Source organism: Schistocerca cancellata, chromosome 3 (assembly GCF_023864275.1).
Source record: "Schistocerca cancellata isolate TAMUIC-IGC-003103 chromosome 3, iqSchCanc2.1, whole genome shotgun sequence".
Taxonomy (NCBI): Eukaryota; Metazoa; Arthropoda; class Insecta; order Orthoptera; family Acrididae; genus Schistocerca; species Schistocerca cancellata.
Genome location: NC_064628.1, coordinates 104,095,962 through 104,112,218, shown reverse-complemented (window position 1 = coordinate 104,112,218; position 16,257 = coordinate 104,095,962). Strand labels below are relative to the sequence as shown.

The following is a 16,257-nucleotide window of genomic DNA, read 5'->3' as shown; positions in this document are numbered from 1 at the left end:
CGGTGTAGCATGTCTACGGCGTCGAAACTCTTACGCGGCTGGAACTTGTGCTGTGTCGAATTACTTCCTGACTGACGTTCTTTGACACGGCTGCTGCACTCCGTGCCGTCAATATACAATAACATTAGCCACTCGCATTATTGCCTACGTATAAGATTATGGGTCCACATCAATTTTCGCGATTTTAAAACTGTTTACAGCCGGTTTCATGCGTAAAGTCTCAGCACAATACTTCTTTGACACCCTTATAATGAATACGCTATCAGTTACGTCGCGATAATTTCTACCCGTGTCTCTCGTTAATATTAACGTTGCACTATTTTACACACGAATTTCACTGCTTGTATTACACAATAGAGTACATTAACACTGCCCCTGTCGTCCGATATTGCCAATTGCTTTTAATTATTAAGTGTTAGAACGCTGTATTATCTTGCAATTACGTCGTAATACATTGTCTGAAGTTTCTTATGGAGATTTCCACAATGAAAACCATTACAAAGTACCTTTTATCGAAGATGGTTTTTCACGAAATTTCTCAATTGTTCGTACATATGTAAACTAATGTGAAGTTTTCGCTACCATTTAAACTTTTGCTTATTTTCTTAATACTGCCAATGTTCTTTCGCGATAAGCAGACTTAAACCATTTACTGTTATTCTCCTCCTCTAATCATTTGTCCGAAAAGTGCACACTGTCCTTTCATAGAACGCCACAATGAAACACTCCCTTTTTGAACTCACTGTTATTGACTTGTGGGTATTAGCCTAACAGTTTAGAATAGTTTGACCGTGCGCAACTGATAAAGGCTGATCCGTTAATATTTGAACGGGACTTGTTTCGTATCAAATCCAACAAAGTTAATTTGGATGTCAGGTAGCAATAATCGGTACATACTTTGTTGTTAGGGTTCTATATATATTGTCTAAACAGCACGAATGAGACAGTTACTCCCTTCATCTGACAAAATAATAATAGTTAACCCATCACAGGCCACCTATTAATATCGTCACACGCCAATATCCTTCATGTAGCACTGACTGCGCAATCCTCACTGCAATCCAAATCGTTGGTGCCCGGTGCGGTAATCGTGTAGTAACGGTATGCAAATGAACACTTAAACATACCAACACGTCACTCAGTTAATGCCATTTCTGTATTTGCTGGAGGTCACTACCCACAGCACTGGATGACACATAACAGCTGTTAAACAATAGTAAATGCGGTCGGCCGTCCTGCCGAAATCCACCCTGCTCGTTTAGTAGTCAACAACTTACGTTTCCAGAGTCTCAACATTGACTACTTTCTAACGCACTCGGCTCTCGACTATCGATAGTACCTACTGCGAGCTGTGTGAGGCAAAGATGTATTGTTCTCCATACGTAAGGTGCGGTTGACTCCTTAAATGTTGCGCAAATTCACGAGAATGCTGTCTGCCTGAAAATATACTTCCTGTTAAAAACTGTTTATTATTCTTTACTTTTTACTCTACAACTCGCTGCTTTTCAAATACAAGCAATAAAAACACTCCTTCATCACAACACCTGTTTTTCACTGACAAGAGTTATTTTGACATGTGCATAAAATATCACTTACAATATGCAACATAAAATTCTGAAACTACTTTCACTACATGAAAGCCATCATATTATTTTCACAGAAACTGTACTTCAATTAAAATCACTTTTAACTTCAACTGATTGTCTGCATTAGTAGTGAAATACTAATTAGCAATTGTCGGTACTACTATATTTTGTTGCAATAATCATTCGGTCGAAAATAAACTGTAAATTTAATTACATTTGGCTTATGTTGACTATTTTTTTCACTCATAACTTTCTTGGAATCATGGTTAAGTGATAGAAAACATCCTGTTAATGATTAATGACTAGTACCAATGGAGTTTCTCTCGACAAGATCATTCTTTGAATAAACAAGGTATAATGTTCCAAAAAGTTACTAAGATGCCAGCATGCCAATAACACAGCTACGAAACACTGCAGGATCTCACTTCTTTATGCATTGCCTGTGGTGCAAAATAGCGCATATTATGAGTTCCATTATCGACAATAGGCTCTTCTTGATTAGTATGCAGCTTGAATAAATTTGGCCCACACAATGTTTTTCATTACTACCAAAATCTTCTTGTGACCATGTACTGTGCCCACATACTTGCTCAACCACTTATAATTTGCCTGGCCACGTATCACAACATTTTCGATGCAAAATACTGTGGCAATAGCACTTCAACACATACGTCCCTTCCTCACGACAGATGCTTCACAACTACTTCTCGCCTTCATCTCTGCAAACACTTTACATGGATCTGATATCAATGGTTCCTAAAACCAATGTACAAGTATTTTAAGTCTTTATGTATGATGATGGTAAAATCGTATTTTTAAGTTCACTTTTGGTACAGATATAGCTTGACAAGAATTTTTAATCATACTTTACATTAAAGACTGTGTCATAAGCCCATTTAAAGGAGTCTGTGCATGTTGAAATTTGTTAGTGGATACAGAATAATGTGCGCATTTCTGGTTGTTACTAGGTCGGTACACCTGCTAACAATGTACTCACCGGTAATAGCGGTGAGCCGACTGAGTGCAAACCCTTTCCTGGGGATAGTGGCGCAGGGGGCGGCCAAGTTCACTGCCTACTACCTGGTGAACTACTTTGGGGCGAGGTTCGGTCGCCGTTGGCCTGGCGTGGCCAGTGCACTCTTGGCTGCACTGGCCTGTGTCTTCATCTTCTACCTGCTGACTGGTGAGCTGCGACTATGCCTCTCTGCTGATTTAGCCTGATCACGAATGGGACAGAAGATCTTATGGGGGGATACAATACAACAAACAAGAAAACAATATACTACCATAACTTGACTGAATAAATACTCAAGTATACTGATTTATACACTGTACAGCTATTAACTATATAGCTAATCCATAAATTTAATCAGCATGAGAATGGCAAAATGCCAATGATATGATTCATGGTTACATAAACACAAGTCTACTGAAATTTAATCTAAATCATGAAGCAAGTAATCGCTATGTGAATATTCAGCTGCTTCATCGATGGGGGAGAACAAAAATAAGGAAAAAATAAAAGTAAAAACATAACCAGTTATAGGAAAAAAACTGTTTGGTGATGTTAGACGGTAGTTTTAGTGGTTTACAATGTCTGCTTGTTGCCTTTTGTTGCGCAACAGGTATTTTAGTACATGGAACGAGATCTATGTGACCTGATAGAGACGAATTAACAGCCTCATTTACCATAATCTACCCTATAATTTCCTGGTCCAGTATCAGGGGATCACAGAATTTCTGAAAGTAACTGTTGATGTCAGCACAATATAAAACAACATGATTTAACCTGTTTGGAAAGTGGAGACCATCGTCAGTTCATAATTAAATACAAGGCCAGAAACATGGGTTCAACCCAAAATTTCTTGCTGAGAAAATGTACAAAAACAAATAATAATAAATTATTTCTGTTGTAAGCAGTTGATGATGCTTACTATGATAACACATAAAGTGGTTGCTTAAGAAAAAGTAAGAAATTCAGTTACAAGAGATGAACAATAGTTATCCTACTTTACAAGTTAAGTACTATTTTGTTAGTAACCAAGAGTAAATGATCACACATAATAAAATGAAGTTTTCTTGTAATATGCACCTCTTTGAAAATAAGGACCACCCCACACAATATGCTATGACAGTCATCTGAGATGCATACTCAAAATCAATCAAATTTATTAGATAACATCTCAAAACTGGAACTTTAGGGTTGACTTTAATTAACAAATGCAAAGACCATTTACTGTCAAAAGATGCAAAATATACATTACATGTTATATCACAGTAAGTAATTAGATTTATAGACACACATTGTTACTATGTGTGCTGAAAAGGAAAAATTGGAATCACGTATTATAGAACCACACAAAAAGATTACGAGGAATAAATGTTACTATTGATGCCTTTGTATCTTTTTTAATATTGAAAATGCTTTAGAATATCTGCAGAATTTATATTATTCATTCATTATTCGATCATAGGTTTATTTATTTGCAATGTACCCAACTCTTGTCAGAAATGCATTTAAAGATAGTATCTTCCACTCATTATTGTTAAATTGCATAATGTGTTGCGATACACGTATAATAAATTTATGGATTGCATACTTATCAATTAATTGCCTAGTCCAGTGAACACACTATTTATTTTAAGGTAGTTATGGTACCTTTACGTCCTTGTAACTCATCGTTTGGAGCTTTTAAAAACATGAAGTAACTGTAGTTTCACTTATCAAAAGCGCAAATGGTTGAAGTAAAAAAGGAGAGGAAGTAAAATAGTGCACCAGCTTTAATTTTAGGTTTTAGTGTAAACTATCCACACAAAAATATAATATCATGCTGTCAATAACACAGACAGAATATAATGTAAATGTAAACAAAAATATTCAGCAATTTCGAACAAACTGTATTATATCAACAAAGGAATCCAACCATTTAAGAAAAATTGGGATTTTAAATTTGATTAACAAAAATGTACTGATCAAATTTCAATTGTTAGCATTAAATTATGAACATACATCTGAAAATTGTAGAAAAATGAAGTAAAGGGTCAAAAGGAGTTGCATACATCATGAATTACATGTTGGGTGCATTTTTCAGCTGTTCTTTCACACCTGTGTATGTGCATGTCAGGCTGGATTTACATGTCTACCTCAGAAGTACAGTAATACAAAAAGCTAAAACCGAAACTGCACCAACAAAGTTTGCAAAATTCACAGACAGATGGTGCACATAACGTATCATCCACACTGTTAGAGTAATGTTGTGGTGTTCCTGTTTAATCGCTGTTCCAGGGAAAGATCAAAACGTTAATACGATAGCTCAGTCTATTGCTGGCATGTAAATGTATCTCTCTTTCTCAGAACTGAACATACAAAAATTCTCATTTTGTGCAGCGCACATTGCGGGTGCAGGCATCGTGATGTCGACCATGCTGATGCAGTTCAGCACCGTCGCCGGTATGAGCATGGTGAACCTGCAGAGCATCGAGTTGCACCCCACGTGTCTCCGCCAGATCGCAACGAGTGTCGAGTGGGCAGTTGCCGGGATTGCCATGTCTTCCCTGCCCTACCTGGCTTTGATGGTACGTGAAATGTAAAGCGTTGCACACCAGTAGGTGGAAAAATAAGCATTATTGCTCGATTACAAGGTTGTTCATCCAAATTCCGTCGCAGACGCTTCAGGAGAGATGTTTTGGACCTTACAGAGGTATGTTAAAATTCTGAGAGCACATGATCGGAGAAGCATCAAGTACAACATTAGTTCCTCCGACGCACACTATTTGAACTATCGGGACACCCCTCTGTAATGCGAAATTGACCACTAGATGCCACGAGAGGCAGATGCGCCAATATGAAACGAGGCGAGGAGTATTGTGTTGTCAGTAGAAAAACAGTAACAGCTGAATTTGACTTTCAGAATAGCTCAGTTCTTCGATCGTTTTGTCATTGGCTATTACCTGAACAGCACATCACCAGGGACATTTCAACTCTTCTAAAGCTGCCTATGTTGACTGTTGGTGATGTGATTGTGAAGTGGAAACGCGAAGGAACGATCACAGTTAAACCAAAATCAGACAGATCAGACATCATATACTGATGGACAGGGACCATGGAGCATTATGGAGGGTGGTCGAAAGAAATCGGTGGACGTTCTGACTTGGGAGTTCCAAAGTGATTTCAGCAATTCAGCTAGCACATTGACGGTACGTATGGAGATGTCGACCAGGTGTTCATAATCCATCCATTTATGTTATAAGTTCTAAGCGACACTTGACGTGGTGTAAAGAATGACGCCACTGGACACTGGATGACTGGAGACGAGTAATTTGGAGTGATGGATCACGCTATACCCTGTGACTATCTGATGGGAGGGTTCAGGTTTGGAGAATGCCTCGAGAACATTGTCTGCCATCAGTGTCTAATGCCAACAGAGAATATGGAGGAGGTGGTGCTACCACATGGGGGGGGGGGTCGTTTTCCGTGGTTCCAGTGTGATCCCCTTACTGCGTCTAAGGAAATGGTGAACGCAAACGGATATGAACAGATTTTACACTAAAATATACGGTGTACAGTAGCGCAACAGTTCAGAAACGATGACTGGATGAGCATGACAATTCACCTTGTCATCCATCAATGTCTGTGAAGCAATGGTTTGTAGACAGAATCATTCCTGAAATGGACTGGCTTGCCCATAGTCCAGACCTGATCCCAACACAACACTTTTGGGATGAGACAGTATTTGGACTTCGCTCCAGATCTTCTCTGGTTTCGGCTATTGTGCAAGGATGGAGTGCCATTCCTCCACAGACGTTCAAACTACTCATTGAAAGTGTCCTCATTAGAAATCATGCTGTTGATAAGGGCAAAGGGAGGACACATCCATTATTAACTTCCACTTATAGGTGTCGGAATACTTTTGATAAGACAGTGTAAATCTCGTGAAAAAAACATTGCGTTAAAATCAGAGATACTGTATTCGAGTCCATTCCGAGATATTTCGGCGGTAATTCTGCCGGAGCGCCATTCTGAACTGTAGCAGGAGAGAGTGGCACCACAATATCATTTTGGGATGTTCATATAAATATAGATATAGCAGATTGATGCAATTATTGTCGCTTACATTCCCTTAACATGAGGTAAACAATGGTCTCCATTGACGATGAATCTGATACCAAATGTGACGAAATCAAAACGACAGATCAAATATGTCTCAGAAAATCCAAAGCAAGTGTGATCACTTTGTTGTAAATTTTCAACCAGTATAATAACGAATTTGAGACAAAAACTGTAAAAGTTTAGATGATCGGTCCAATGCGACGGATAAATTCCAAAAAATAACGATACCTTTCTGTTAGATGTATTTCTCTCTCGTTGATACTTTTCATAAACCAGCGTAAAAAATAAGGATCACATCTTCATTGCCATCAAGTTTGTCTAGCGATGTAGAATTTAAACCTGTCCTATTGCCCTGGATGGGATGGAAAAAGAAGATTTACAATCCTCGGAGTGTTCTATTTTCCTGAAGTTCAGCGAGTTGTTTGTACAACGCCTGATAGCTCATCTGTACTGGAATTCTGTACATTTGGAGAAATACTGGGTGGTCATAACTAAACTGACAGTGTTCCTAGCGCTGCAGTGCTGGCTGGCTATATACTCGTATATCACAGGACGTTGAAACATTGTAGGTGTATCCATCAGCCAGTGCGCTCGCGGAGTGTGCTAAAGAAATAATAGTTCCATTTTCCGCCACCAGGTGAAAATATGGAGCTATAAGCAGCCAGAATGTGATGTAGGTGCAGGGAAAGAATATTTCCCAGCCACATTCATGAACGTGTAAAATTGGTCCAATTTTGAAGAGCACTATTGTGGAAATGGGCGATACAAAAAATATGCGGATGGTCTCATTCAATGCAGAATTTCATGTCCTACAATTTTTAATTCCACTACGGTTTCGATATTGTCAGTTATTTACGAGATATAATCACAAAACCGAAAAAATACCCCTTTTTCGGGTACATTTTTGCCCCCCGCCACTTTTCCACAACTCCGCCGAGGGGGAAAACCTAGGATAGTCATACTGGTGTACAAACGAAGCCATTAAAACAATAAAACCTTTTGTAGAAATTCTACTGGACTACATGTCATCCAGTTCTGTGCATGCCACAAAACGAAGGGCGAAGTCATGACGTTGTAGCCTATCTTGGAGCTTCATTTTTTGCACATTCTGAATCTCGTAGGGATACCATTGTAAAATGCGCTGCAAAATCTTTAGAACAATTGGCCAGGGAAGAGAGAATTTCTGTGATAACTTGAGCGGTGGATGCTAATAAAGCGAGTGCTGCATTTCATCAACAACTGCCATGGGAATGGGCTGCTTCCCTTTCCCATCTGCACCACCATTGTTCACCTGTTTCTTCAGGTTAATTGATCGTATTCCTTAGCCCATTTACTATCATGGGGCCTCTTCACAGCTGTTCATATCGGTGATATACTCACCCTGCAGCGATGTTGTTTCTGTCATTGTGATAAAACAACTTTACCAGCAGTGTACGTCTTTTTCTTAACGGCCACTGCGTTTCATACACCCTTCACACCAATTACCACTTCATAAAAGAAATCAACACGCATCGCCTAGCGACGTACAGCATATTGACGTCGAAACAACAGACAGTTCACATTCTGACTGCTTACAGTGCCATATTTTCGACTGGTGGCAGAAAGTAGAACTACAGGTATATTTTTTTTCTGAATGCTTTGCAAGCTCAACGATTAATGGACGTACCTACGATGTTTCAGCGTCCAGCAACGTTTACAACCTGCACTGCAGCTCTTGGAACACCATCACTATAATTATACCCACCGGGTACTTGTTTTAGCACCCAATTTACCCACCGGGTACTTGTTTTAGCACCCTTATATGGAACGGTCAATAAATAATTTATAACTGTGCATTTGTTGGATATTAATGGAAATAGGTCATTCTCTAGTTGACATCAACATGTACGTAAGTATGTGTAACACGCATATATTACATATGTTTGTCATTTGTTATTTATTGCAATTTATAGTGTAAATGTTAATAATAATTTTATGGATGTGGTAATAATTGTAGTGAACTCGTCTCACTACCGTGAATTCGACCCTGTCTAGAGTTTTCTTATCATGTCTGGGAATGGTTTCACAAGGAGAGCCCGTGACGTTGGGATCACGTATTTACTTCAAACTTTGTACAACTTCGGTAGGCCATTAAAAAAAACATAATGTACAAGGAGTAAGGTGCACTATCCTGGCAATTCCGAGAAATTCGCAAGAGAAGTTTTACGCCTCTATGTGCCTGTGCGAAAATGCTGGCGGAAAGAACTAATCGTGGGCACATGGTACAGCCGGAGTTGTAGCCCAGCGTGTTTGGACAGAGGGTTAGCTGCCCTCTGCAATAAAAAAGAAAAAAAAAAAACAGAGTGAATGGACCAACGAAGAACTTGAGCGAGTATCACGGGACGCCCGCCTCGAACTATTGCAACGAACAAAATGAGCTACAAAAAAAATAGTTATATCTCGCGCTTAGGAAGAAAGACGTGTGTGGGGCGACGGTTCGAATCCAGCTACAGTGACTGCTAGTTCTTAATCTATGTCTTTCCCGTCACCCATGAAATTATTTAGTTTATATGACATTTGAGAGCTAATGTAATGAAAAAAATAATCCCACGTGCATTTTCGTGAAGTTGTTGTGAATTTCATATGTTATTTGACTATTTACTATTATTAATTAAATTTTCAACGACGTGGTACGGGCTTGGAAAGCCTAGGCAAAACTCGATAAATAATTATGCGAACGATGTTATTCACAGTGACTAATATAGTAAATCACAATGAGTCAGAATACAAGAGTGATGCACAGTTACTCGCCGGATGTGCTCTCGAGATCACATGTTGCAGGATGGTGTTTGTCATACAGACGTGGAAAACAAATTGAAATGGTATCTACTACTTCGAATGAATTCAGTTTTCCAGCATTTACAGGGAATGTTTAGAGTTTCTAAGGAAAAGCATACCTCGTTGACATTTTGAAACATTTCTCTTTCTTGAGATGTTTGGATGTAAACTATGTGTAACGCGACATTTTCGCAAATATAGGTGCTGGAAACTGTTGATGTACAATGGAATGAAATTAAAGTTATTATGTAGTCAAATAACATGAAATATACTAAACCTCCATGGAAATACACTTGGTTTTTTTAGTTACATTACCTCTGAAATGTCATATAAGTTATCTGATTTGATCCATTATAAATGGTTTTTGAAAGCCTGCGACTGTAGATACAATAGGTTTGTTTATAAATAAATAAATCTTCTGCTACCAGTCACGATTTTCTTTATTTTACTATTCGCATGACGCGTTTCGAGAAATAATTCCCATTTTCAAGTGCGTTTTTTTGATGTGTGTTAAGCCATTTCTTTTGATGGTGTCAGTGTGTGTGAGTCTGCTTCACTTTGTTGACTTTTACTGTAATACATAAGAAACGCGATTTTTAGTTGGGTATCAGTTCTTTCTGTGAGGTTAGTGGCTAAAGTTTGAGAACAATTTGTACTTACAGTTTTCTAATGGTCCATTTGTGTAGAGAGTCACACACACTTAACATCACACACAACTTGTACATTTTACACATCGAAAATATCTTATATAAACAAAACAGTTACAAAGATCTTCTTATAGGTAGTTCACAGAGATAACATTATAGGTCTTCCACAGATTATGATATGTTTTTGTACAGAGGTTAATTTATCTGTACAATTTGGCTCATGAATTACTTATACTGATTTTACAATTGTGCTTATTTCTATGTTTTACTATTTTTATTTAAGTATATTATCGAAACATCTGAAGAAATTCACTGATTCACTTTCAAGTTTTTCATTTAATATTTTATCTTCATATTTTCTGTAATGTGAATATATCTCCAGTTCTTCAAGCAAATCCATTTTATGTCCTTTCTTTAGTCGGTGGAGTACTTTGACATTTTGCTCTATTTTTCCAAATGGGTGTCCTGTATTATGTATGTGTGTTGCTATTGCTGATGTAGTGTGTTTGTTGTGTGTGTATGCTCTAATGTGCTCTGTGTACCTGGTGTTGATATTTCGGCCTGTTTGTCCTATGTAGAATTTGGAGCATTCCTGTCATGTTACCTTGTATATTCCAGAGTCTGAATATGGATCATGATTACACTTTATATTATGTATTCGTTTTTGGTGTAGTTTATTGGATGTAGAAAACCCAATTTTTACTCTGTGATTTTTAAAAATATTTGCAATCTTCTATGATACATTGTTTATGTATGGAATGCTAGATATATATTTGTTTTTCTCTTTTTCTTCTGTGGTGCAGTTTGTACCTAGGTTTCTCTTCACTTTGTCTAAGATTGAGTCAACCATGGAAGCATTGTAACCATTGGCAACTGCAATCTTCTTCACTGTGTTTATTTCTTGTTGCATATTTTCTTGGTTCAATGGTATTTTTGTTGCCCTATGCAGCATTGACCTGTAAGCTGCCTGTTTATGAATATTTGGGTGACATGAGGTTGCAGGGATTGTGGTGTCAGTCATTGTGTTTTTTCCATAAATTTTGAATGAGCATGTGTTGTTGTGTCTTGTAATATTTAGGTCCAGAAAGTTGATATTTTTATTTTGCTCATGTTCCACTGTAATATCTGTGATTGTTGTGTTTCCTTCTCACTACTTACAAATATCTTTTCCTTTCACAGGACGACAAGCGACTTCCCTTCGCCATCCTCGCAGCTCTCAGCTTGGTGGCAGCGTTTTCGGTGTCGTTCCTGCCGGAATCGGCGCTTCAGCGATTGCCGGAGACGTTAAGGGACGGTGCCGTCTTTGGCAAAGGACAGCCCTACTGGAGCTGGAAACCCAAACCGACACCAGAGTACGCCATGGGATAAAACAGCTACAGAAGTCCCTTTTAGTTTAGAAGGAATGTTAAAGCGATGCTGGCAACCTTCGAGTTCTGTTTACTGACGTCGCGCCTGACTTACTCGGTCTGCTATGAACGAATAACAGTGCACTTCGAGCTCTATTTCTAATCTGAAAACAGTTTCACGAAAATTAATCCTGACCTGGATTAGATTATAATTGATGGCCGTTCTATCCAGTAAATGCTACACGCCAAAATAAACTGACATGGAAACCGCACCTACTGAGTTACCCCCCCCCCCCTAATCTAATTCCCTTAGTATGACTCGACTTAATTCGACTACATTCCATTATCCTCGTTTTGATTTTGTTGATGTTCATCTAACAAAGCCTTAATCTCACGACTAATCCTCTTACGCTAACGTCGTTTGCCTTCATACCAGCTTCGCCTTGCACTTTTAATTTTAACACTAACTCCAAAAATACTCTAATGCTATGGAACCCGCCTCGCCCTCTGTACCCTCCCACTACACCACTGCCGCCCCCCCCCTCCCCACCTGTTACACCAACATGCTCTCCACATCCTATTCCAACAAAACTTAATCACCTCCCACAATGTGCCCAGGAAATCTCGCCCAGAGATCTACCCACCCTTCCAGCTTTAACAAAATCCTCTTCAAAGGGTTCAAATGGCTCTGAGCACTATGGGACTTAACTTCTGAGGTCATCAGTCCCCTAGAACTTAGAACTACTTAAACCTAACTAACCCAAGGACATCAGACACATCCAAGCCCGAGGCAGGATTCGAACCTGCGACCGTAGCGGTCGCGCGCTTCCAGACTGTAGCGTCTAGAACCGCTCGGCCACACAGAATCCTCTTCTTGCTCTCGATGTCAACGCTACAGTTCGTAGCTCCTCGCCACTTTTCTGGCTCCTCTTCCCCATGTCTTCACTCCCACAATGTTTCCGAAACAGTCTTCCCCTCACCTACTGTTTCTGTACCTGTAGTGAAATGAAGTCTTCCATTTAAAACATTTTTTTGAAATTAAGAAAAAACAATATTTTATTTACGATTTGAAATGTAAAATAGCTTGTTTTAATAATTTTAAAAAGACGCACATAATTCGTATTTTTAAATTTTTGTAAACTGTTTATGTGTATTATGACTGCTGTTCCTGAAGAACAGTAATGTAACGCATAGAGTCCTGACGGGCGATGGCCGCAAATAATAATAGAAAGGACAAAAAATTGTCCAGTACTATAATAAAATTCCGCGAGTATTGAAGTTATGTGCATGTCATTACCATTATTTGCTCATTGTTAGTGTATATCAGCCCTTTTTACTTACTTTATTTTGAAACAGGCTGAACCGTGATTTATTATCAAAGAATACTCTTAAAAACTTATTTTATTTACTAGGGATTCATCAAGAACATTAACACATTTACTCACAGTATGTAAGGATGGAAGTAGTTGACAGGGAGTAACTGATGAAATCATAACCAAATTCCTTTTGACAAATGGGAATTTTATTCACTTTAATAGTGCCTAAAAGCATTTTTTTAAAGAAACATTTAAAATTATAATCAGAAAGCACCCTCTATATATCAAGTTTACAATTTATTCAGAGGCAGAAAGAAACAAGTTTTGACTGTATGAGCTTTCGGGCAGAGAACCTTGCTGCTCCCTTTTGACACGGCCGTAGTTACGAGCGCTCACAACAGCCTCTGAACGACTACACTGGTGCAAATCTGCAACACACCAGATAACTTTAAACTAAGAGTTTTAACCAATTACACAAGCACACAAACTATGCCCCCACCCCCGTAGAAGGGATGGAAATGGTACAAAACACTAACAATTAAAATATTAGCCTTGCCACCGAAGGTGCAACTTGATTTTAACTTCTAAAAAAAGTCTTACGGTGAAAGGGTGGCAACTTTATATACTAAAATGATCATTTAAATAAAAGCCCATGAAATGCAATCTAATATAAAATTCTACAAGGTTGGCCAAACAATAGTTAAGATGCTCTACAGTACACAGATACCGCCTCTCAAGATCATAGGCAATAATATCAAAGTTTCCAAAGATCAAAACATATTTCAGGTATTAGGCCGTTACACTCCAAGCAATAAATTCATTAACGCACCAAATCCGACAAACATGACAGAGGCAGCTACTAACGTGCGGTAGATTGATAGAGAGATTACCGAATAACCCGAACCCCAGGTTGCTACAACCCGCCCCTGCTCCACAAGGGAAAACGAACCACCCAATTTATAAACAACCACCTTCCCGCGGGTGGGCAACCGGAGAAGAATCGGTGGTACGACCCCAAAGCAAAACGGCTGGTGACCTCACCAAGAAAACAAGTAGAATTTAACAAGAGTAAATCAAACAACATATCACCAATCACTTAACTTCTAATAAACTGCGATTTCTCGAGAAGACCTGACGCATCACCCCCAAATCGCTCTCCCGAGCCGTCCGCTGCCAGCCGCTTCAACGAACGCAGGAAGGCGCGCCGATCTCCCGTCTCACGGCGTCGCAGCTCGCACCGGCCAGACTGATGTCGTGGGTTGACTCCTGTTGCTCTCGTGTCGACCGCGAAGTCACTGCCCCTTGCTATACGCCTCGGCCCACTGGACTCACGTGGCGACCTCACATGCGCCGACGCTCAAGACGGACAAGTCATCTTGTGTCTCAGTGCGCGACCGACCAGCCGATCGATCCAACCGCCAATGACCATTGCCTGAGCAAACTCGAGCAGACTGGAGGCCTAAAGCGCAGACTCAGATGCTGGAACTAAGCCCCGACCGGGCGACCACTCGCTGAGTTCTCTTACTGGCGGAGTGGAAAGACTCATTTTGCCGGATTTAAAGGTTGATCCGAACGACAGACATACTAGCACTCCGAACGACAGACAGACATTAACTGCCTAACAAATGCGGACGAGAGACAGACTAGCAAGCTGGGGACGAGAGACTGACCCACTGGCGAGCTCATACCGCTCCTTAAATGCACGTGAACAGGCAACCTTTCCACTTTCCCACCAGAGGGAGACACCAAAGCTGCGATTGCCACAGCGGCGCCACCGCCAGAAACGGAGGGCGACTGCTTCACACTACACGCTGCGGCGCGCTCTTCAAAACAGTAATTTTTACCACGGCTCACAGGTATCCATTCCCTTCGTTATGTACAGTTGCATTCAACTGCAGCGCTTCTCTATGGCACGCTGGTTTGTACTTTCTTCTGAAGTTAAGACGACGCTACTAACCACTGGGACCTGTGAGCATGCTTCCAAGCATCAATCAAGCTTTCATTGTCAGTGTCGTGCCAATGTGTTTCAATCATATCGATTCACTGATTTGAGGGACTGAGAACCATAAGCGCCCAAAGCGTGTGAACAAAGTTTTGAGAAAAATAGTTGTTTGCTGAAATGAAATTTTTAGACAAACCTCCAGTTTCATTGGTCTGAATTGCCTTTTAACCATGTCCTAACTTCCTAAGCTTCCTATGAAAACATAACGTACCCACTATGTTCTTTCTGTCTCTTGCTTGTGCCTTTTTCCCACAATGACGCAGGGTCGGCAAAGTTTAACGGATTTGGCAAGGTTAATTTAAGGGGTGGCTGGAGCCCTTCCTGCCGCCACCCCGCACCCCCCGGTACGGAAGTAGTGTACCCCACTTGTCTGTGTCTAGTGTAATCCATGGAATAGTGCGAATGTGTTCAGATGTCTGCGAGTCGTGTAACTGATGTGGGACGTGGGAACCAGCCTGGTATTCACCTATTGGGATGTGGAAAACCGCCTAAAAACCACATCCAGGCTGGCCGGCACACTGGCCTCCATCTTTAAGCCGCCGGGCGGATTCCATCCGTGGCCGACGCGCCTACTCAAGTGCAGGAAGCAGCGCATTAGTGCTCTCGGCTAACCTAGCAAACGTACCCACTATGTTATGGAATGTTAATTAACATTTAGGATTATATTTCTTATTAACGATAATTCACAAAATTTCCATGTGTAGGCTAGTGACAATAGGGTCTTTTCACAGTTGTGAAGTTTGTAATTTATGTGAAACTGGAATCTGAACGTAACAGATACTAAGTGCAGCACACACAAATCAAATGGCTCTGAGCACTATGGGACTTAACAGCTGCGGTCATCAGTCCCCTAGAACTTAGAACTACTTAAACCTAACCAACCTAAGGACATCACACACATCCATGCCCGAGGCAGGATTCGAACCTGCGACCGTGGCAGTCGCGCGGTTCCGGACTGCGCGCCTAGAACCGCAGCACACACAAAATTTAGTCATATTCGAACACTTCATAGTACTCGTTAGCATTATTTTCATTAAGCAGTTTCTGTGGCTTAAGGTTCAGCTGAAACTACCGATACATCTCCGTTTGTAAAGTATTGCTACAACGTACATGATATAGTCACTGAATTATGTTGTCAACCCCAGAAGACAATTGAACAATGCAGAGCAACAAAATAATGCTTTGTTGTTTGGGCTCACTTGGAAATGAATATCCGAGAAATCAGTGAGACAGCTTTTTGTGAATGTTCGTGTATACGGTGTAGGGCTAACTTTTTTTTTTTTTTTTAATGGTCATGAGTCTGACTGATTTGATGCGACCTGCCACGAAATCCTCTCCTGTGCCAACCTTTTCATCTCAGAGTAGCACTTGCAACCTACATTCTCAATTATTTGCTGGATGTTTTCCAATCTCTGCCTTCCTCTACACTTTTT

The 16,257-nt window shown here is 40.1% G+C and overlaps 1 protein-coding gene across 2 annotated transcripts in view; it reads left to right on the top strand.

The window, feature by feature from the left end:
- The window catches only part of LOC126177116 (solute carrier family 22 member 7-like), a 287,762-nt gene extending 276,231 nt beyond the window's left edge, over positions 1-11,531 (top strand). Inside the window, exons 9-11 of one of the 2 annotated variants that reach the window (XM_049924385.1) lie at positions 2,555-2,769; positions 4,975-5,162; positions 11,340-11,531. In XM_049924385.1, coding sequence (XP_049780342.1) covers positions 2,555-2,769; positions 4,975-5,162; positions 11,340-11,528 — 592 coding nt within the window. In that variant the 3' untranslated portion in view covers positions 11,529-11,531. The remainder of the gene's footprint in view (positions 1-2,554; positions 2,770-4,974; positions 5,163-11,339) is intronic. The other variant, XM_049924383.1, reaches the window with a different exon arrangement.
- The last annotated feature ends 4,726 nt before the right edge of the window (positions 11,532-16,257 follow it).